Source organism: Colias eurytheme, chromosome 7 (genome assembly GCF_061535395.1).
Source record: "Colias eurytheme isolate Ceu_HAF_F1 chromosome 7, ilColEury1 Martin Lab GWU primary, whole genome shotgun sequence".
Taxonomy (NCBI): Eukaryota; Metazoa; Arthropoda; class Insecta; order Lepidoptera; family Pieridae; genus Colias; species Colias eurytheme.
The window spans coordinates 2,896,598-2,921,712 of NC_142986.1; the positions used below are offsets into that span (position 1 = coordinate 2,896,598).

Consider the following 25,115-nt stretch of genomic DNA (forward strand, 5'->3'; position numbering starts at 1 on the left):
ATCATTAACTATAAAAATATTGTAAGAATTTATTCACAAATAATGCACACCTTAAACAAAAATAATTATAATGAAGTATATGTATCTATTAACAAAATATTATAACAGGATTCGGTTGATTATTCAATGATCTATTAATAATAAAATAATACATTATTGGGCGTGACATTTAGAAACATAATTTGGTATTTAACGTTTTTTAAACGGTTGGCATTAATAAGATATATCAGCTATGGGTGTGTTGTATTGTCTCCGATTTTTTAACCTTGGACCACGAATAACAATAAATTTATGTTTGGTTGCCATTTAGAAAGGGGTTTGTAGGAACAATGTTAAAATAATACGAAAGCTGGACTAATATCTACCGTACAAAATTTTCTACGAATTCAAAAAGTAGTTCTTGCGATATTTATCGAATAAACCTTTTTATAAAAACCCTGAAATGCAGCAAAGTGCAGTGACTGAAACAGCGATGGTTGAAAAGATAGTGTATCTTCAAAAATAAATACACAAGAGTTTCCTAACAAGCTGCAGGGACTAATCCGTTATCAGCTCTCAATATGAAGATATCCTGTAAACGAATTGCAACTTATGCACGCCCCCGATTGCAACAAATCGATAATCGGTTCTCAAGTGCAGGTTATTTTGAAACTCGATCGTGTCATCGATCGTTGGGACCACACACCGGCATTTCCGGGTTAGTTCGAGTTACCCTGACACTATTTACTCGATTCAATCGATTCGCAATCGAGTTTTGCGATTTAATTATGCAATTTACGGTGTTTGCGCTCTGCATCTGCTAACAAGCATGGGTTTGCATACAAATTTAGGGAATGTTTACACTGTGTGAGAATTTTGAGCCTTTTTATTGTTTTAAAAATAGTATATACCAACTTTATCTCGCCATTGTTAATATTTTGTTTGTGGGCTGTGGCGAACCACTTTTCGAAATTGATATTGTCTGAAGGGCATTTGAAATTGTTTATCGTTTACTGTCTCATAACAATTGGGAGTAAGTTTTAGGTGCCCTCTATAGCAAAGGGCGTTCAGCTGAAATGTCACTATATCATAGTTCAACTTTTCAGTGCTCCCTATGAATTATTATAATCTTTTCATAGTATTACACTTTTTGACTTAAATATAAACGAAGTGTATTTTGTGTTATCGATTTATTGCATCTTCAAACATATATAGAAATATTATTTATTATGTATATATATATTTCTAAGTATGTATGACAAATACCTTAACAAATGGCCGTAGGTGTGTTTGCAATCGAGTAAGATTGAATGCAATTGAAGTACAAGTATCTACTTAGTGCAAACTTAGCTCGTCATATCTCCGTATGTTAGTAAGCCTATTCTATTGTGTTAGTAAAGCCAGCACAATAAGCCAGATTTGACGTCACAAAAAGTAGGCATGCTTGACATGGCCAGTCCATAAATTGTAATATATCATCAGTATTCAGTATCTTTAAAAATATCGAAGTTACGCTTTACATATTAAACTTGTAGCAATTACATTTTTCTGGTCAGATTTATTTCGATAGTACTTTATACCAAGAAATGAAAACATTCAGTAAATTAAAGATTCTGTAAACAAATGGTTCGGAAAATGTTATCAACATTGTAATATGTAAGCTGTATTTAATATTTCTCATAAAAGTTTAAAATAGCCCATTGTTTTCACCGCGCCCTAATTAGAGAACAAAGTAATATGTAGACACGTTTCTTTGTACATTGTTCTAAATAACTGTATTCTTGGGCTAAGGCCTGGAACAAAACGTAGTTGGCTTTAGTAATAACGTATTTAGGTTAGGGATTGTGTGGGGCTTGGCTTGCTTCTATACTTTATTGAATCCAGCTTGCATCGTGAGCTCGGATTTGAAATGGATAATGAGAATAATTTTATTTCCAACTCGCTTTATTGACAGGAATATTAAATATTCGCTGTGGGATATCATGTCGAGCGAACAAACACTATTGGATTTAAGTATAACATTTTGTCAAATAGATACTTGGTATTGATTTTTCTAAAATTTTATCTGAATATTTTATGTTTATAAATTAAAGGATTGGCAGCGTTTGAGAAATGAAATTTATTTGATTTGAACTCTACTTTTGCATACCTACAAGTTAATAACAGAAATCTTTATTCTTAATAATTATTTGTCTATAACCGGAAGAGCCGTGGCAAGTGACTAGTATAATGTAAAACTAGTATTAGCTAACTCTTCTTTACAAATTAGATTCTCCCAGTGTCCAGGAGCTGTACGTATGAAAGTTACAAATTAAACGAAGTACTTTAACTTCCAGAATTCTCTTCTCTACAGAGTCAAAGACACGTGAGTTGAATGAGTTCAGTTGGATAAATCCAGTTCATTGTTTTGTCTTCCTTGTGAAATGTTGACGGGAACTTAAAACAAAAGATAGACTTAGTAACCAATTAATTTTCAAAGATATTGTTTATTAAAGAGAACAATAATAATTATGAATTAACACACAATATAGATCATCCATAAACTAGACTATTCAAAATATACAATACCAAGAAACAACCAGCCTTCCGAGCGCCGTCTGTTCCGCAACAAATATTAAAGTTTATCAAAGTCCAAACTATCAAATAGACTGTGTAAAACGGAATTTAATAAGGAACGTAGCTCGTGCTTGCAGCTTCAAATATTTGCTAAATATTCTCAAACCGCTATCGTTTACAGGCGGTCAATATTGACGGAGTTCATTTGAATAAATTGTTTACAACTCACAATGCACTCGCAATCAAATCAATTGCTCTTTCAATTGAATAGAGGAACGCGCTGAAAAATGCTCGCGAGCTGTTTGAGAAATACCTATCATGTTTGTATTCATAGAGGTTGAATCGCGACGTTAATTTGACGCGGTTTTATTGGGTCATGTTGTTAAACTTGAATGTACTTTTTACCCTGGGAATTTTGTTCACTGTATTTAGTATGTGCTTTGTGTATGTGTATTGGTGGAAAAGTGGGCAAAAAGCACGATATAGCATCAGACAACTATTATACGAGCAATGGTACAATTATTATATAACAAACTAGCTTTCCGCCCGCGGCTTCGCCCGCGTTTTCAAAGAAAAACCCGTTCCCGTAGGATTTCCGGGATAAAACCTATCCTATGTCCTTTCTCGGGTATCAAAATGTCTCTATACCAAATTTCATGCAAATTGGTTCAGTAGTTAAGGCGTGATTGAGTAACAGACAGACAGACAGAGTTACTTTCGCATTTATAATATTATAGTATGGATTATTTATATTAAATTAAACATTTGAATTTAGCATAAACCGTTAAATGTATTTTTAAATTACATGGATGATATTTCAAATCTTAAGACTTACCTGTATAAAATCTGATGAAATAGGATTTTTTGTACTATTTTACTGAATTACCGCAGAAACGCATCAGTACTTGTACCTATAAATAAAACATAAATAAACAGTTAAAATTCCCAATTTCACTTATATCTCGGGTAACCAGTTAAATAAGTGTCGAATAAAAATCTTTGACATACAAAGGCAATTCTTTTCATTTGCATTGCGTGGTTTTTATGAGCAAGCATAATATTGAATGTAAACGCATGCGGGCGCATATAAAGCTGTCGTAAAAAATAATTCTTTATGAATTGTTACGCATTCTTGGAGGTCCAGTAATGTATTGAAAGTTTATGTGAGTTTATAGCTGTTTTTATAGCAGATATAATTTCTATTGTGCAGCACTGGCTTTAATTTCAGTAATGATGCAGTGAAAGCTTTTAGACTTTATACTTTCTAGTTTCTATGTAGGTAGGTTAATAAAAGTTATTGTTGTTGTTTATGAATAGTTCTCAATAATATTTTACTATTATTAACTTAAGGGTATAATTGATCACCATTAATATTTTAATGGTTTTTATAAACTAAGACTTTAATATCGTATATCTTAAATGCACGTCTTTTAAACAATAAATTACAAATGTACGTTCTTCAAAGCACCATAAAGAAACATCATCCGTATCGTGTTACGAATGAATCACTGATAATAATTAGAAATATAATACCATAAACATTAAAATGAAATTATTGCCTGAAACAAAATACGTGCAAACGTCTTTAAACAAGCTGCCACAGAAAACTTTTATGGGCAATAACAAGCCGTTTAGATAGTAATAACTTCGCCTATTTCACTAATTAATCACGTTCGTGTCCCAATTCTCAGCCAATTACGGGAATATCGGCCTATTGTCCAATAACGGTTCATATGTGCATGTAACTTAAGTAACGATGTAGTATGGAGAACGTAGAACAGTCTACACTCTGACATATATGCAATCATATTAAGAGAAGACGCTGATCATTTATCTCAGGAGGAAATATTGTTAGGAGCTGTTCTTTCCCTGTCCACAATTTTATAAGTCACATCAGTATTGTACTTAATGTCAATTATTAAAATGGAAGTAATTTAAAAAGTAAAGAACGTGTAGCTATGTCGTCTACGGTAAGAAAGCCATACGCAGCTAATAAATATATAATTGATTATTTTCTAGAAATAACGGTCGTATCAATATTAGGCCAACACTTGTCAATCGCGGCATTGACACACGCGTTCCTTATACAGAATGCGTCCGCTGTCACCTTCAAGGATGCATAAAACAGAATCGCGCCAATGGGACAGGATTAGCGAGGATATGTCAATAATATAGTGGATATGTCCTGTGTCCGCGCCGTGAATAACAAAATGTTTTTGATAGCGTTTGAATTATGAATGACGTGTCCCGTTTAATTTTACATACGATCAGATTTGAGGTTGTGAATGAAAACAAAGCAACGTTTTAATTGTGTAGTTTTAAGTTGTGGTACAGTCAAGAATTACATTCTTGTTAGGAAATTATCTTTAAAGGTTTTATCAGTAATGTGTATAATATTAGGTATTCTATGTGATCATACATAATAAAGGATTCTTTTTGTGTGTTAATATAAGTCCATGCATACGTAAGTACAAAATAACAACGTTACAGACTATGAAGTTTATTAGACTGAAATGTAAAAGTGTTTATAACGTATTACATTTCCATGAAACAAATTTCATAGATGCTATTCCGGTAATGTGCGAAAAGCGATACTTTTAAGACTGCATTTAAATAGATTCGAGGCAACAATATAAAAGTTTACTGAGGACTGAGGAGTTTGCAATTAAAACCTATACTATAATACTGTATAAGAATCCACTGTTTACTCGTTCCTCCCATTTCTTCTGAGCTTGAAGGATTCTTTTAAAATACAATTTGCTTATTCGCCATTGCATTTTAAAATTGCTAATTACTTTTCTATGCCCGTCTGTATACTTCCGTTTTAAATTCGCAAGTTTTTAGGAGAAGTTTAAATTGCTTGTATCGTTATTGGCTTTTATTTTGGTCATTATACAAGTAGTTAATTATGTATTTGAATTTTACATGTATTACTCGATACCTTTTGGTAACTTGGAAATTGGAAAAAAATCTTATTTCTATATATTATGTTCGTAATTTGAATGGCATAGGTACCTACGTTCTAAATATAAAAATGTGGATTATAAGTTATAACATCTACCTATCTCGTCTATTTTAATAATTTATTAATTATTAATAAAACTTATCCCAATCGCTTAACTTATACTGTATAAATTCCTGTTATGACATTGAATAATGATAAATTATTATCCATACGAATCAAATGAAAATTATCATAATGAAGCGTGTAATTTTTGCAAAATAATATTATAATTGGCAATTTTATAATATCGCTTTGTTAAATCGAAATTGAATGAACCACAATAATTATTGTTGTGTATTCATTTAAAGAGGAAAATTATAATATACTAGAGAATACCTTGTCACTAACCCAAGATTATTAGATAAATTAACCGTCATAGTTCATAGACTGCAACAATTTCTCCACATGGTTGGTTTTTGTAGATACCACTGCTAAACTCATTTCAGGCACAAGTTATCGACCCAAAATATATTCCGATTTGGTTATGTCATTCGTGTACAATTACTAAGTACTGACCTTATGGTTATCTGATGAGAATATCAAGTTACAGGCCAGTTGAGCGCTCATTTAAATACAAATGGACGTATCGACCATAAACAAACTGATGTAGTGTTGCCACTGCGTAGATAGCATCTATTAACGCTGTTCACTGTTACCAATGATTTAATGAGATTGCCAATTTCTTGTCTGCTTAAAGTTGTACGGATCGATAATGTTATATCCACATTTTGAGCTGTTGGGAAGTGTAAAGAATCCTCAAAGTTTTTAAGCTATTGCATAGCTTCTATCGGGGGTCTTGAGCGCGGGGACCAAATCCAGAAATTCCGTAACGAAAAAACCTCACGCTCCCCACTCCGACGGGCACGGAGGTGTGGCTTGAAGGCATAGCATGCAATAGCTTTAGCAGTACCCGAGTGCTTTTTTTTAATTTTGCTATTGCCAAAGATCGAAATTTGTTCCAGATTTGCAGAAGTCGGTGCAATGTATAATGAAATAATCTTTTAATGCGTCAATTAAATAAAATTTGTTCCGCCCCGTTAGTAAAGTGTTCATCAAAATACATATAATCTTAAAAATTAAATAATATTAAATATCTTTTTTTTTAAATAGCTATAGCGGTAGGTGGCACAAAATCTTTTTTGTTTGTATGTAAACTGAGTAGGTAACTCGCTACTCAAACGATACAAAGAGAAAATGTTAGGCATTCTAAAACCGCCGTGTTCATGAATTTAAAATATGCTGAACCTCAACCCGATAAAACCATTTATAATGTAGATTTAAATGTAAATATAACCTGACTTATATTATTGATTCCCAATGTAACAATTTAAAGGCAATTTGATGTCTCGAACGACAGATACTTTCTAACGGTTATATAGGTATCTGGAATGAAGTAAATTATTTATTGGTTCCCATTTTGAACAGATTGTGGAATCTAACACATAAAATCAATTACCTGAAACCGGTCAATAAACTTTTTAATGAAAGCGCTTATAAGGCGTAGGCTTCGCTTGTTTTGTACCTAGGTGATAGGTAATATACTTACAAGATAAAATTATTTGATGCTAACAAAGAAACTACCTTAAACGTATTTCTTGTTTAGATAAATCGTTAAATCAATTATTTACAGATTTCTACAAATATAATATTATATTCGGATAATATTTAGATTTTCTGTGATAAGTGATAAGTCCTGTCATGTTTATAATTATTAAACATTAATTTTCGCATTACTATGTCATATTCAAACTGAATATTTTGAATATTTTTTGATTTGCATTATCTGTGATGGCTAATCGTAAATATCTGTTATTATCTGTATAATCTGTGACTTGTTTATGGTTTTCTATGTTTTGGCGCGAAATTATTCTAATCTGTTTCATTTCGTAAATTATTGTTAAGTATTATAATTTGAGATATTAAGTACCTAAATATGTGTTTTTTATCATTTTATTTAGGTTTTTGTTTTTTTTGCAGGGCCTTTTCCTAAAATGGGACTTCGACGGGTTATTCATTTGCTGGTGGCAGTGATCGTACCAGTACTTGGTGGTGAGTTTAGATTTTATTCATTTTACTTATTATTAAATTTATTTAACATTTAATTAATATACTTAATTCAATTATTTATAATTATTTGAACGTATGTGTGATAGCCGATAGGTGATAATAATAATATTATATCTAAGGTATCTACAAAATTAATAATTATATGACAAACCATACAAAATTTTTATTTTATTTATGTAGCATTTAAAAAGTATTTTTTTAAGTACTTAATTTTGCAAACAATACATTTGATATTTACAATCATCCCTTTAACATTTTGCCTGACAAGATCAATACCAGTCACAAACAGGCAAACAGCACACAATTCAACAAAAGGGTCATGATTTTTAAGCGTTACACTTAGAAACTGGGTGGCTTTGTTCTAACTAGCGTCGCATATAGGCCACCGCACTAACGAGTACTTAACTTGTGTAAAGTTTTAATCTCTATGCATGCTGACAAAAATTGAAACGAGGTTCCGAACTACGGGGATAATCCTGCTAATGTCATAAATCAGACAGTGGATAGAAATAGGTTTATGTTTCGAACAAAAGTGAAGAGACACGATTTGCCGAATTTGCTATGCACATAGATGCACTTTGTTCTATTTTGTATCCATATAGCAAAGCTATAAAAGAAAAATACCCTAAAATTTCTAATGAATAAGTCCTATCTATCATTTGTACAACTTTTTCCAAAATAAATAAAATCTCTATATCTTTATGCAAGCTTAAAGTCAATTTAAAATGACGGAACTTGTGCCAAGTTTCAAAATGACCACTGCCGGAGATTCCGTGATGAGCGTGCGAATGACGATATTCGATATTTTCATCTTGAATTTCTCCTAAGGTAACTTTTATTTTTTCGTTAAACTAATACTGTAGGTACAATAGTGCCCTTTTAGATATTCTCCGAATGACTACCTACCCAAACTTCGATTTGTTTACTCATTAAAATAAATTGCCTACACAATTATCTACTTTTTAATCCCGTACAAATTGATGGGGCCAGTCAAACGTACATCGTGCCGTTTAAACGATAAGTATCTTGTTTGAAATTCCATGTCAAATATCCATCGGCGGTTCAAGAGGAGTGATTTATCATTTGTTACGGACTGAAGTAGCGATGTATTAGATCAGAATTGTTTTTTTTTGTTTCGGTCTCGAGTCTCGGCGGATGCAGCAGGTAGTCACTCACACATTGACAGGAGTTTATTGTTAGTAAATAATCCGGTAGCGGGTTTGGGTAATGTGTTACCGTGACAGTTTTGAGGCAAAAAAATTCAACCATATACTATCGCCGTAAGATGGTATTAAAAATTGAATGTCATGCACCTTTATTAAAATCTTTGCAATGATTTAGCTCTATAGTAAAGCGCTTTATATATTTTTTGTAACAAAATTCACAGCCCATTAAAAGTTTAAAGAAAATAATACTTAGGTACTACGAAATTAGTATTATAACATTTGTAAATCAAATATTCATAAAGTTAATATATTATTCCTTCAATAAATCTTTCAGCAAATTTTCTACTATAAAGTAATTTGAGTAAGTTTATTTTCTAAATTATTATATCGCTAACTAAACACAATATGATTATAAGATTTCTTAGCAAAATGTTTACACCAATAAATTAAATATTGACTACATTGTACAAACTCGACTATAGGATAATAAGTACTGTGAATATTAATTTGAAGAAACACTTCTACTATCAACAATTATTTTTACGCACGTAAGGGTCGAAAATACTTATGATACGGTAATTAAAGGAGAATTGATTTTTTATAGTAAATATTTTGTATAAAGCCCGACAAAGCGATCCCCATAGCACGAGTAATTTCACGGTTACTTCTCATTATGTTGTCTTTCCCATTAGTGGCGCGATTAGTTGCCGACTACCGGCTTTGTGGTTTCTTTGAAACGAATGGTTATTGTTGAATCAACGTATTATCACAGTGTATTATGTAAGAATAATAGAGCGCCCTTACGGAAGAGGATTAGTTCAAGTATAAATAGATTTGAATTTGTGCATTATGAATTGTTTGTTTCACTCCTGTTTGTCACCTCAAATTGTTTTGCTTCAGAAAACTTTGTCCAACGAAATTATCGATACGGTATAATTTAGTTTTATTTTATAACAGTTATTTATTTTAATTACTTAATAAGAAGTCGTGTTATCGTGTAACATGATCATACAATCAAGGTCGGTTTATTTCGTGTTTCGTTACAGCTCACATACATATAGTTAAGTACTAAGAATAGCTTTCAATTTAAATAGTCCTATAAAATAAATTATAATATCACGGAATTTCACCTACTTCCATATCTACCATTACTCATTTTACATTATAAGGAGTCAAAGTAACACCAATATTTTAGCATAAACGGCGTATCATTTAACGACAAATGTAAATTTTATCTTCAATTTTCACATAATTTAACAATTCCACATCGTTAAGAACATAACAGACGAAGTTTATGTTAGCTGTGAATATATTAATAGATTAACTTGAGATTCTATAGAATTTTATGGCGCAACGGTTTTCAGCGTAGAATATTACATTTGTAATGAAATGGTAAATAATTAAGTGACATAATAGTCTCTATATAAATGAAACAAGGGATGAAACCTACTTATATTTAAATCTCTCGAGAGCAATGAAGCTGAACATTATATCTAACAAGAAAATAAAACAAAGTAATTACTATGTTTGATTAAATGGCGGTCCTTGAAAAAGATCATATTAACGAAGTACAAAAACAATTTCGTTGGGATGATATTGTATAAAAATATAGTCTTAATTGGATTACTTATACTCAAGTATAAAAATAATCGTAAAAATTGCATTATTCATAAAAGCTTTAGAGTTAAAATCGTTTTGTTTATATAAAAGAATTGCGATTACAACATTTGAATACGAGCCGGTTTGAATTTAATTATCGTGCTATGTTCTACAAAAAATCCGGCGGTTACTTTTGAGAAATCCATGCATGGTATAAATCTATAATGACTAACCATTACGAGCCCACGATTAATGTTTGTAACGAATGACTCAACAACGAATAAAAATTGATATTTAAAATTCTCCAAACGGTCATTGCCACGTGAGAAAAATCTGATACACGCTTTATTTGAGAAGGTAATAAGTTGGCAGGTACGTCTGCGATCTTGATATAAGGCTCGATTTCTGGTATTAACTGGCAAGGATGCGTCATTCAACAATTGGAGATTAAAACATGAAGGTAATAGCGTTTCAAGGCCGGCTGGATTGTTTCTTATTTTAGGCTGTGCAAAGGAATGCAAATAAAAAGCAAGCGCTTTTAGCTCGCGTACAGGCGCATACTTGGCGGGATGTTTTTTAGAAAACAATAATGTCTTCATCGTTGCAGTGGTTGTTTCGATTTCATTTTTTATCATGTTTATTGCAGAGATGTGATTTAATGGCACGATGATTTTGGTTTTATTTTAGTACTCCTAAACGGTGGTTTCGCTTTATGAATAATCTTTGTTTTTTTCTTATTCAAACCAATATTAGATGATGTTAGATGCGAAATTATTTACGAAAAAAGATATATCTTATGGAGCTTAAGTATATTAAGCACAGAGGAATTAACCTATCTACTTAAATATTAATAGAAATCCATTATTAGGTAGCATAGTTAAAATATATTCGATACGTTCGTAGAATTATAAGTAATCATCAGAAATAAGGAAATAAGGGTTTATATTTCCTTATTTCTGATCCATCCTCATCCATAATCTGGTCTATTTTTATTCTGTATTACATTCTCTGATCTAATTCTATCTATTCTTAATCTTATTGCTAAAAAAAACTCTACCGAAAGTTATTTGTATAAATAATGCAAATTCATAGATAAGCTAAAGACCACCTAGAATAGACCATGCTATTTTATTTCATACACAATTTACACCATATTTTCAACCATTTCAGAAATCGAAATGGAATTCACGAAATACCCAGAGTCGGTAACAGCTCCCGTTGGAGACGAGGTGACCTTCGAATGTGCAGTGCGAGTTCCTGGTGAACGGCTGCAGTGGAGGTGGAGGCCAGCTAGCGATAGCGACTGGAACCATTGGAAGGAGGTCGCTGGCACCAGTGATAAGGACAGTATAGCTACTAAACTAGTGGTCGAAGTTAAGGACGATACACCAGATGGGTTTTATCAGGTTAGTTTGATTGCATTTTCCTATATATTGATGAATTTTTCCGAGCTCCTGAAAAATGTTTGGACAGTAAATTATAAAACCAAGTAATATAAGTATTATAGCTTGTGCTATTTTCGTTTGATAAGTAAGCTTCATAATGAATAGTTTATCATGTAATCCTTTTCATTAAAGACCCTTACAATTTATCTAGGTCACATATTTCATATGAGATCATTGGCGTCGAAATATAAATGCTTAGTTGAAAATAGACGCCAGCTAAATAATACTCTTTTGATTCAAACCAGGCTAATTAGGAACTAGTGACAAACTATTTAATAATTTTCTGTTATTGCACGCCTCATAAGCGAAGCGTTGAGGTGGGTACTACTGTCACTTCGCGCAAAACATCTGATTTTTCCAACTTAAAATGTCTTTATGTATCATACATTGCACTTGTAAGATAATACATACACACACATATTAAGAAAAAACACTATTTTTAACGTTCATGATATTTTTGATGTCATTTTTGTTATTTAAACTAGTTAAAAAACAGTTTAAAAAAGTTCTGTCTTGGACGTCCGTGTGTCTGTATGTGCGGATCCTTTTTCTTGTTAACACGATAGCGACCGAAATACTTTACTAATCGAGTCTTTTTTTTTCTCTTACGCTTGAGTATGCTCAGGAATAGAACCCTTTCATTTTTCAGGGTCTGATTCGATGTGGTTTAATTGTTATTAAATAAACAAAAATAATAATTAATAAATATTTATTAAAAAAAAATTATGAGGCGTGCACTTTTGGATTTTCCAAATTATTTTTTTTATTAATTTAAGGACTGTTATATGTCAGGTTATCTTATATATAAAAATGAATCGCAAAATGTGTTGGTAAGCGCATAACTCGAGAACGGCTGAACCGATTTCGATAATTCTTTTATTATATTCCTTGAAGTACGAGGATGGTTTTTATGTAGAGAAAACGAAAATATGTACCACGGGCGAAGCCGGGGCGGACCGCTAGTTTATTATAAGTTCATAGTTTTGATATAGAATATGATTAAATGGTATTGTGATCACAACGAGCAATTTCGTAATTTTAGATAGAAGCACATCGAAGCTATGCATTCCAAACTTTGTCTCAGCTGAGATATTAAATGTGTAGCCAATATAAGCGTCTGTGTAAGTTATTGACCGAAGCCACCGATTGCTTGTGATGTCCATTCGATCGATTGTCCGCCAGAACGATGACAGGAATGTCCGAATTGAAACCGAACTCAGGTTACTGGTTCCAATAAAGAATCCTTTTAAGTCGGGATGTAGGTAGAATTTTCCAATTTTTCCCGAACACGATATTCATTTTATATAGTCTAGCAACGGGTTCGCTTATAGTTCCAATTATGTGCAAACTTTTTGCTAGATATACACTTTTCCTTTTTCTAATTTAAAAGCTGACGCTTCCAGATATTTCCGGAATATTTTCGTTGTGTTGCTGCGTTCTTGAATTCTATCCAATTAATAAAAAGTTTTGCTATTCTGTTCTATCTATTTCTGCTATCTAGTTATCTACACATAAATTTTGTGAGCGTTAATTTTTTTTTGATTTCGTGAAATTTTGTAGCTGAAAAATAAATCACTTTACTGTTTAGCACATAACAGCTGTGTTTTTTTCACGTTATGATTTTCGTCTAGTTTATGACTGAGGCATAATTGAACATTCCCAAATTTAAAAATTATTACGATCAGAATAACCAGTAGATACGATTTAATTCCCTCATTAATGATATAAATTATTTTTAGTGCGTGGTGTGGTACGGCGCGATAAGTCTGGTCTCAATACCTGCGAAGCTTTCAATAGCCAGGATAGATTTGAGCCAGAATACAGCAGAAAAGCGAGTGATAACAGCACCTCTTTACAACACGGTTGTGTTGCATTGTAAGGAGCCGATATCCGAACCCCCCGCTGTTCTGAGCTGGTGGAAAGAAAATGGAAAGGTATTAATAATTCATTATGTAATGATTCTTCATGAACTGCAATTTAATTGTGCAATTGTTTTTGTTTGATGTGTTAATAATTCATTTGTATCTATTTTGTCAAGAATTGCTCAACATTAACGTTTGTACTTATTTTCTGAATAGATCCATACAATTTTGTTCTTTCAGTACTTACGTTTAATATTTATAAGTGGATACATTTCCTTATTTAATTTTAATTTTATTTATCGTTTTTCTATATGACATAGAAAAACACGAAAACGAAGTGTTTATTTTATACCATCTTATTAGATACTTTATATTTGAGCAAAATAAAATTGTACAATGTACATCTACCGACTCACTGTTAGATATTATCAAACATACATATTATCATTATTATTGACAACTAGAGTTAGAACTAAATCCAAAATGATTTTCTTAGGGTTCAAGGAAACAATTAGACACTCCTTATGGAGTACTCGTAATCCAAAACGCAACAGCAGCTGACGATGGTACATACGGATGTACTGCCACAAATGAGTTGAGTGGGCAAAGTGTGGACCTGCCTGAGAGGACCTACTTGAGAGTGCAGCATGAGGGCAATGGTGGGATTAGGTGAGTTGTGGAAAGGGAACAAGTGATAAAAATTATAATTAACAAGTAATAAAATACCTACCCGCACACACATACAAACGACAAGACGCAAGTCATAACTCACATACACTCATACGCACACATGCACTTATACCCAAATATACACAAGTCAACTCACACGCCACTCACTACAGGAATTCACATACTGTATATTTTTACTGGGGTAGGTAGGTAGTAGATATCCCCAGTAAAAATATACAGTATGTGAATTCCTTTCGTTTTAATAAAGATCTATTTGAAACTTGATTCAACTTTGTGAATGGATTAGATAGGTATTATTTAAGGGAATCAACTGTTATACTCCAAAACTATCAGTATACTGGAAATCTATCTGTAGGTATATGAAAAGTGAAAACCATGATGCCCTGGTTATGAAATTCATTCCCAATTGTCATACATTGGGGTAATTTACAGGACATTCAATAACGTTTTTATTATTATCACTTATTTTATCTAAATGTTATGTTTCGCAAACCCCGTGAACTGCGGGATTGTAAGTGTTTATGAGCGACGGTAATAGCTTTACCCGAGGTGACCTGCATACTAATTTGCCTAAAAAGATTATTGTGACGTGTTTTCTTAGGGATGATCAGTATTTCATATAAAAATATCAACTTTATGCTCGATCTTTTAGAATTTTGTCGCCATACATCAAAGCACCTGCAAATTGCGTCGGTAAAATATATTTCAGCAAAAGTTATTTCTTGTTGGCAAGTTGTAGAATTTTTCTAAGAATTCCACGTCAAGGTCAAGACGATCTCAGAGAGTTTTTTTATTAATATTTTTATTAGCATGAGTTAATATCTGATAAGGTAGGAGAATAGTTAAATAATTCTTTAGATATTTAAATGATATGACAGCTGTTAATTAAAACAGACCAAAAACAGACAGACTGACAGACTAACGGCTATATTAGGAAGGAAACAGGTAAATTTCGGTACTTATGTAATAATACGTATAACCAACTTAGAGAATTCCGTGTCATATTCTTTATAAAGACTTCATCTCCAAAAATTGAGGGTCCAATTATGTTTGTTTTCATTTACGCTAGCTTAGTGACCATCTAATAAATTAAACATAAAGTGTTGAATCTGTTGATCTTCCTGAAAGGATTCTATTGCGAAATAAGCTTACGGGAAATTGGAACACGTAATGGGAACTTTGCTTATGTTTATCCAAAAACATAGTTTTCCTCCTGGACTTTAGTATGACCTAACAATAAACAGGGCATCAAGGAATAAGTGAATCTTTTTGTATTTGTAAAATATATTGTTCGGTATCGATTTATATAATTAATTAATCGTGTTAAAAGGTGCTGCTATCGTGATTTGTCCAATTTTATATTATACAAATTGACTACAGACTCCCTTCTTGTAAAAACTGGTAAAATGCAGCTTTAAGAATCGGTGGTAAATGATAAAACTATGTTATGGCGATTCAAAAGTGCTTCTAGAAGAAGTCTTATTGAATAAATAACTATTTGAGTTTTAGTTGGTCAATAAGTATGAGAAAAAAATTTATATCCTTTTTGGACTAATAGATTTCTACATTTATACGGATTATCCAATAATGCAATATTCCACAGGTTTCTAGAAACTGAAGACTACGTTGGTACAAAGGAAAATGATGTATTAACAATGCCAGTTCGACCGGACGAAGCTCTACGATTATGGTGCGGAGTAGTTGGAACACCTCCTCCTAAAGTCACCTGGACTAAAGAAGGCTCTCCAAGCTTACCGAAAAGACATGAACATGCCCTTACTATTTCTCCTTTTACCTCAGAAAACGAGGTAAGACTTTTCCCTTTTATTTTCTCTTTATTAGGGCAGCCGTAATCCAACTCTTTTCGAAATTGTAAAGCACGTGGACCAAATCACGAGGCCCAGTGATGAAATATATATTACTCCATTTATCACATAGGTAACAGAAGAAATCGCATGCGATATTAAGGCAAAATGTCAAGACACGTGTTTTACTGACAGGAATAAAACCGTCTTAAATATTTCTTGTGAAATTTTTGGGTACTTTTATACTTTGCTTTGCGCGAATGATTTTATAAACCTTAGAAATGTTATTTCGTTATTTTTATTTTCAATAACAAGAGTTTTAAAAGCCTCTCTAGATTTTAGTTTTAGTTGTGTTTGTACGAACGATTTCATAATATTATTTGTAAGTTATGTACAATTTGAACACTTACTTTGTCGAACTTATATTGAAATTATGCATATGCATGTGTCACTTAAAGGGATCGATATTGAAAGATCCTGTAGGAATAATTTAATACTAATTTGTCTGTAAACGAAAGTTTGTTGGTCGTAAAACTTGAACAAAAATGGTTGTTGCAAAATTCTATTAGACAAATTTTTTCTCTAATATTCAACAAAATAAACTTCTAGAAAGTGCATTGGTACAGGAAAAGTTCTTTTCTAATAAGTGGTCGATCTAGGAGATGAGAGCCATTTGCTACGGTATGACCTCTAGCATACTGTGGTATTACTTACTCGATGTACCTCATCCGATGCGCACTGTAGCAGGCACTAAACAAGTTTTCGACGATATTTCCTAATCCCAATAATAACTTCCTCATAAGGAAACTCAAGATTTCTCAGCGCGTGGAAGATTTAAGCCGATTTCGGAGCATGTCTTTATTTACTCGTATTGCGAGCACTTGACATTTCGTTCTAAGCGGATTTAAACGATTGCAACGTTCCACATTTGATGACATTATTTCAGGGATTTGAAACGTTGTGACTGTAATTAATTTAAGGATGGAGGGACTTTCTTATAATGGGATGCGTAAATGGCTTATACCTTTTAAGCTGTGATTTATGCGCGTATATTTCCATGCTGTAATTATTTGTGCTTATTTAACAAATATTTTTAAAGGTCCCTTTTGGGAATGTGTAATAGCATGTTTACGTGAAATTGGACTATGAATTTGCTTTAAAATTATTTCTAAATACTAATTAATTGTCTTTCGTCTTTTAACAATAAGTTGTAAGGCAAATATCTTAGGTACTAAAATTAATGTTTTCTTATCTATAGTCACGTCCTTGTAAAAGTTCAGTAACCATTATACCGAAGAGGTCTTGAAGTTCTGTTTAGTATTGATTCGATGCGGAATCACAGATCAGCTCATATTTCGCTTGAACTCCTCAGAAGTTAGGCCATCATTTTCAATACAGACTAGATTAGATTAACTTATGCTTTCGATAAAATGGAAGTAGTAGTTACTGCCGGATAACTGTAATTTATTTATTATGTGGAGTAGTTCGTATCTTCTATGTAATATAGTTAAAATGTTGGCAAATACGAACACGAGATTTTTCCTCAAGGATATTCAATGAAATTGTAGCAATACTTAGTGTATAAAATTTCGTCGTACTTGATTTATGTCATAGAAAATGTGAACATAAAATAGAGACGACTGGATGTATATTCGTATAAGCTATATTTATTAACACTTTTGAATTTTAGTAGCTTTCTATGAGTCAAAAGAATTTGATATAGAATTGAATTTGATTTGACGATAGAATCCATATGAAATATTTGTATTCTATTATCTTCTTTATTTTTTGCATTTTGAGATAAGAAGTTTGAGGTAACCTCTACGTTAACACTTTTTAAGTAGGTGTTGTACAATGTGTGTACAGGCGGGATTTATAATATTATGGATGTGCCTTATAACCAATATATATCAATTGTGCCATATTTTGTCGACCATATTTTAAGCATTTCTAAAAATTTCACCTAATTTTTCTCTTATATTTAGGGTATATACTCCTGTTCAGCGAACGGCATCCGCCGATCATGGAAAGCGATAGCCCTCCAGCCACCACACTGGGAGGGTTCTGTGGGCAGTGTGAACGCGTCTGAAGGGGCCAGTGCTAGAGTGGCGTGTGGGAGGTTGTATGGACAGCCAGCACCGATTGTGCATTGGTTGTTGAACGCGCAGATTGTGAGTGGGAAAGGAGTTCATACTACTGGTAAGTAAGGAGTGGGTTACAGGGAACGGATTATACAGGGTGTAATCGTTGTGTGCACAGGCGATTATTCCGTAACTATTACAGATATCAAAAAACTGCATACTACTAAAAATATTAATAGATAATAATTAATAGCGTTTAATGTAACATTTTTGGATTTTTCTCGTTTTATTTTTAAAAATGTATTATGGCATTTATGGCCATTTTACACATTAGGTTAAGTACTTTCGATATCAGTTTAAAGTTTTTTGATATTTGCAATAGTTACGGAATAATCGCTTGTGCACACTTAACGATTACACCCTGTATACTGCTGAATACACGAAGTGGTTGTATGTTTATGTGAAATTAGTATGTTGCTTTGTTGCCTAATGGCAAAAATATTAATATTTTTGATCATTCTGGTGAAATAGTACTTATCAGTTTGGAAAACACAATAATGTGAAATTAATACGTAATTAGTGATTGATCAGACTTTGAATGAATTTCATACAATACCTACATACAATAAAACGATACTCTCAAGTGGTTATTTACAAGTTTTCAAAATTGCCCCACTTTTGAACTAGTGCACTATATATTTGAATTATTTATGTTTGTTTTGTTATGTTTGTTTTTTTTATCTGTATTCAAGTAATATTAAATTTTCTTTGTATTTCCAATAATCCCTTATATTTAAATCTTCCATACAGATTCAGAATTATACATGGAGCGTGCTGAAAAGCGTCACGCGGGCATCGTGCAATGTATCGCTTGTAACGCGCTCGGTTGTGCGTATGACGCCGCCATGCTTACTGTCGTACCTGTGCAAATATCTGATGCGGTAAGTGATACCAACTCACAATACAAACTACAAGTTTATATTGTGAGTTATAATACTCAAACACACGCACAATTGCAATATTACTCACACTTGTACTTACACTTGAAATAATACACTTGCAATAAGTGTGTATTATTGTATTATAATATACTAGCTGTGCCCCGCGGTTTTACCCGCGTTGCTCCTTCCTCGTAAACGGGCTATCTAACACTGAAATAATTTTTTTAATCTTACCAGTAGTTCCTGAGATTAGTGCGTTCAAATAAACAAACTCTTCAGCTTTATAATATTAGTATAGACTATAGATAATACTCACACGGGGTCAGTACTCACACTTACAATAAAACTCACACACGCACTTGCAATATTACTCACACTCACACTTGCATATGCAGTATTATTCACATTCATACTTGCTTAAAGTACTCACGCACACCAACACTCACACTTCCCGTGCCGATATTGGACGCGATGTTACCATGCACTAACTCGCACACACACATAACAATTCCAATAAAATACTCACACTCAATATTCTGCTTAATGTTCACAACCACATTGATCTAACACCCACATTATAACTCACTTTTAATTCCAATTATCACGGTCACGGTCACAGTTAAATTTACTCACATATTATACACATTATTATATTATACTATCTTTCCGCCCGCGGCTCCGCCCGCGTTTTCAAAGAAAAACCCCCATAGTTCCCGTTCCCGTGGGATTTCTATGTGTTAATCCAAGTTACCCTCTATATGTGTGCTTAATTTCATTGTAATCGGTTCAGTAGTATTTGCGTGAAAGAGTAACAAACACACACACATCCTCACAAACTTTCGCATTTATAATATTAGTAGGACATTATACACATATAGAGAACATCTACATCATTTACCATTAATCTAACATTTAAACTTTCATCAACATACTCAAAACACGTAGACTACTATTCAGCCCACGACATTACGTATTTATTTTTATTTATTATAATCATTCTACGGAGTGGAAGACAATCTCTTGTGTATGGAAGCAACCGCCGTTAAAATGTCACTGTTACAACCAGGTACATTTAAAATAATGTGGCAAGGTGAGTTTTATATGCTCTAAAAGTTTATAGCTTTTCACTTTTAAGACAAATTTCAGAATATTATAATAATATATTTTTCCATTATTGAAAATATTTTATTACAATACTTGAATTCAATCATTTTTTATTTTTAGCGTAAGACTTGTCTGAAATTGTAGCTCTAATTCTTATTTCTACATTTACTCACTTCATTACGGCATTCTTTTTAGGGCCGATTTTTGTCTGCTTGGATAAAACTTATCTGTCCAATAAAGTATTACACGATAATATTAAAATGTCACGTAAACTGTCAAGTACGGGCAATTAGAATACGTTTTTAAAATTGTAGTTTTATACATTATTCGACGAATAAGTTTTTATCCAAGCATTGAAAAATCGGCCCTTAAGAGAATTATTTTAAGAAACGAAAAGATTACTGACTAATACATACAATTAATTACATGTCTAGTCTTTGAATGTTATTTTTCTGAAATTTAACAAAAGAAAATGGTTTATTTCGACAAAAATGGAATGTCGTTTAACATTATGTTGCCGTTGGGCGCAGTCATTTAGCTAAAAGTATTCCCGAGAAACATGTTCTAAAATTAAAGTTAGGAAACTTATTATAATGAATAACTATATTATAAGTAATTATTATTATGAGTTACTATTCAATAAAAATATATATATGTATAACTTTTACCGTATTTATTTTTTATTTACCGTATCATCATTATCTGTGTATCTGTCTGTTTGCTTAGATCTGTAAAACTACGCAGCGGTTGAATATTCGTATTTTTAATAGATGTATTGGATTGGTTTTTAGTATATAGCTAGCTCGTTAATATATTTAAGTAGCATGTGGTAGAGTTTCACAAATGTGCTATAGAACATACATAAAACGACATATTTGATAGCGTCCGTCCGCGTCGTCCATTACACTTTTTGTTATCACACTAATTATATTTTTAATTTTTATTTCTTAAAATATTTAATAGATCATTCAACTAGTAATAGTAATATTGTTGAACAATATTTGAAACCACTTAAAATAATACTTTATTGAGTATGTATGAATGAACTGTACCTAAACCTATATCTATTGTTACAGGACTATTCAGCGGAAATGCCCAAAACAATGCACATACCATCGCAACCTCCGAAACGACACAGCCGTAAGAACTTGCGGAAACATAAAGGTAAATACATAAATACGATCACAATAAAATTATACCAGAAACTAGATTTTATAGTACACTAGCGGACCGCCCCGGCTTCGCCCGTGGTACATGCTTACGTTTTCTCTACATAAGAACCATCCTCGTACTTCAAGGAATATAATGAAAAAAAGAATTATCGAAATCGGTTCAGCCGTTCTCGCTTACCAACACATTTTGCGATTCATTTTTATATATCAGAGAAGATAATAAGGAAATACAGAGTATAGAAAATTGTTATAATGGAAATTTGTATAACACGACTAGGACTAAAATATCTTTATCGTATACTTACATAGTCTGTATCTTTTAAAATATGTTAAATATAAAATATTTAAAATGGAAACTGAACATAATATTTTAATACGTTTGGAAAGATTTTAATCTCTAAACGAATGTGATAGTTGCTTTGTTAAAATCTAAATTCAACATAGATTAAATCTCTTCTAAATCTGTAAAATTCGTATCAAAAATTGATAACACAGTTGTATGAAATTTTACAGTTTTACTGAATGAAATTTTAGTTAATGAATTTTTAGTTAATAAGATTTCTTGTTTTATCTATACTAATAATATTATAAAGCTTAAGAGTTTGTTTGAACGCGCTAATCTCGGGAACTACTGGTCCGATTTGAAAAATTATTTCGGAGTTAGATAGCCCATTTATCGAGGAAGGTTATAGGCTATAATATCATCACGCTACGACCAACAGGAGTGGAGTCACGGGGGTGAAACCGCGCGGAGCAGCTAGTTTTATTATATTATATTATGTCTGTGTAAAGGAAATAAAATAAAAATTTATAAAATGAATAATTATTCCTACAGCGGTGCTAATAGCGCCATCCCGTCCGAACGTGACGCGCTTGTCGGACGAAAGTGTCATGGTGTCGTGGTCGCACTCCAACCACGGCCTGCCCATACAGTTCTATAAGGTAATCATTTGGAATAATAGTTTTTGTATTATTAAAATGCTGTTATAAATAATACATTTGCAAAGAATAGAAAAATTTCTATCACGAATTCGAACCCGAGTCATTTTGACATTCTGGGGCATTCAAAAAATTATCATTAATAATATGTATAAGGTTTTGACGTGACAACGTCTTATAATTCGATAGAGCCGGCTGCACGCACGAAAAAACATGACTCATGCGGCGTTACCTCGCTCTGAGGCGTTCCATGTAAGGCTTGAAGTGCAAGCGAGAGCACGGAACGAGCGACAAAGAAGCACAATCGGACGTTGTCATGTTCAACTATCGTCAGTCAACCGACTTTACAGACAACCAATTTTTGTATTATTAAAATGCTGTTATAAATAATACATTTGCAAAGAATAGAAAAATTTCTATCACGAATTCGAACCCGAGTCATTTTGACATTCTGGGGCATTCAAAAATTACCATTAATATAAGGTTTTTTTTTTAATGAGTTAATAACTTAATAGGCAGATCCACACAGATCACTTGCGAATCAGTTTGATCTGTGTGGATGTGCCGAGAAAAACGCGTCTGCTGTTGCTTTCCTTTTTTTGGAAAATCATACCTAATTTGATATTTTTTTTTAATTTCTTTGAGTAAGTATTCTTTGATATTTCTTCTAGTTTACAATTTGACCTTCCACCTACTTGAAAAATTGTATAAAGATGGTATTATACTGATTGTATTTCACCTAAATATAATGACACCAATTTTCTTTTAAACAATTAAATACCTGTTTACTAATATTACTATACCTTTAATAATTTATTTTTATTACCAGGTCCAATATCGTGAAGCAAGTAATTCCTCTGGAGCGCAGTGGCACACAGCTAACTACGATATTCCTGCTTACATACATTCGTATGAAATCGATGGTTTACTACCCGATAGATATTATAAGTAAGTAGACAATGACCTATTATACTAGTAGACGCGGCATACCTACTTACTAACGCATTATCACCAATACAGTTGTTCTCTCTTTCACTCTCACACACGAGACATAATACATGTCTCACTCATGTACTTCGTAATAACAACTGCCGATTAAAATATAAAAAAAACGTCCAGCCACGACGCTGAATGGTGCGTGACTAAGTGAAACTCGGGCACTTACCTGAGTTTTTTCTTGCCAAAATAGAGAGCGGGTAACGTATCTAGCTTTTTTATATATCATAGTAAGTAGATATTTAATTTTTATTAGGGAACTTTAATATGGTTATTAGGGAGCTTTTCCACCAATAATGTTCGAGAATGTGTAGAGGGGAACGTGTTTGTTAAAAACCAATAATATCGCTTCAAATGATAAACGCTTCAAACTTCAAACTAAATGAAGCGATATGAAATTTTTTTACAAACATTCTTCGCTACACATCCTCGCACATTATTGGTAGAAAAGCACCCTTAAAGTTAAGAATATTTAATTTAATGTTATTTGTTTAATTAGTTTTGTGTTTTGATTAATTGGTCTGGATTTGATAGCCTATAAAATATTATGTACTAGCTTTGCCGCGCAGTTTCACCCAGTTTAAAATTAAGTATTTGTATAGCACATGTCTTATTTTTATTATGTATTGCTGTAAAGTGTAATCCAAATGCTTCCAGTAGTTTTAAGCTATTGCATAGCTTCTATCGCGGGCCTTGGGCGCGGGGACCGAATCTAGAAATTCCGTAACGAAAAACCTCACGCTCCCCACTCCGACGGGCTCGGAGGTGTGGCTTGAAGGCATGCAATAGCTAACCGCGGCAGTCCCCGAGTGCCACACGTCTTTTTTTTTGTGAAAGAGTACCAAACATCCATACATTCAAATTCAATTAGAATAATGACATCTTCAATCGCAAAATTTATAACCAAAACCAACACTAATATTTATTCACACAAAACTAAACTACACCGCAGCCGTTCAAATGTTTTATGATACAAATTAAATTATTATCTAGAATTTGTACATTAAATTTAGACGCATATTGCAACATTTTGGGCAAATTTAATTCTATTGTATGCACCGGTTATTTGTTCCGCGGTCGCACATTATATCAAACTGATGTATTGACCAAACTAACTCTGTTTCGTAAGCACGATACAAATAGTTTTATAACACTAGTGAGTTGCCGAGGTTTTGTTTAGAAAAATAAACATGTACCTATATGGAAACATTGTATGAATTAAGATGTACCTAATAAACTCAGGATGTACTTTATATTAGTAACGACGTCTCTAAATAATATACTTAAGCTTCAATTTAATTCACTAATTTCACTGGTTAATGGAGTTGTTTGCGCGAAATAACAATTTAATCAGTTCAGTTTACAAACTTTTATAATATTTTGCCTATAAATCGAGTTAAAACGGGTAACGAACAGAACTTCGGAACTTCAATACATAATACTATATAATCATAAAGTTTAGTGAAGTTATTAGTAGTGAATTTGATAAATAATAAGTTGTGTATAAGATTTAACACGCTCCTTGATTCTTCACATTATTTTTTCTAGTCGATATCGATTTCCATTATTGATACTTGATACGTAAATATATACAGATGTCGATCAGTTACAAATTGTAAGTAGGTAATATATTTAGCGCACTGGCCTATGAATAATTTAAATGATATTATTGATTTTAACCCGATTATGGTTGCCGAAAATGTAATAAC

At 32.5% G+C, this 25,115-nt stretch overlaps 1 protein-coding gene across 1 annotated transcript in view; it reads left to right on the plus strand.

Moving 5' to 3' along the window:
- The window catches only part of LOC149906933 (interference hedgehog-like), a 46,629-nt gene that overhangs the window by 10,493 nt on the left and 11,021 nt on the right, over positions 1–25,115 (plus strand). Inside the window, exons 2-11 of the mRNA XM_090103985.1 lie at positions 7,517–7,588; positions 11,542–11,777; positions 13,556–13,750; positions 14,175–14,347; positions 15,972–16,176; positions 18,159–18,372; positions 19,065–19,195; positions 21,376–21,463; positions 22,307–22,413; positions 23,240–23,358. Coding sequence (XP_089960111.1) covers positions 7,531–7,588; positions 11,542–11,777; positions 13,556–13,750; positions 14,175–14,347; positions 15,972–16,176; positions 18,159–18,372; positions 19,065–19,195; positions 21,376–21,463; positions 22,307–22,413; positions 23,240–23,358 — 1,526 coding nt within the window. The 5' untranslated portion in view covers positions 7,517–7,530. The remainder of the gene's footprint in view (positions 1–7,516; positions 7,589–11,541; positions 11,778–13,555; positions 13,751–14,174; positions 14,348–15,971; positions 16,177–18,158; positions 18,373–19,064; positions 19,196–21,375; positions 21,464–22,306; positions 22,414–23,239; positions 23,359–25,115) is intronic.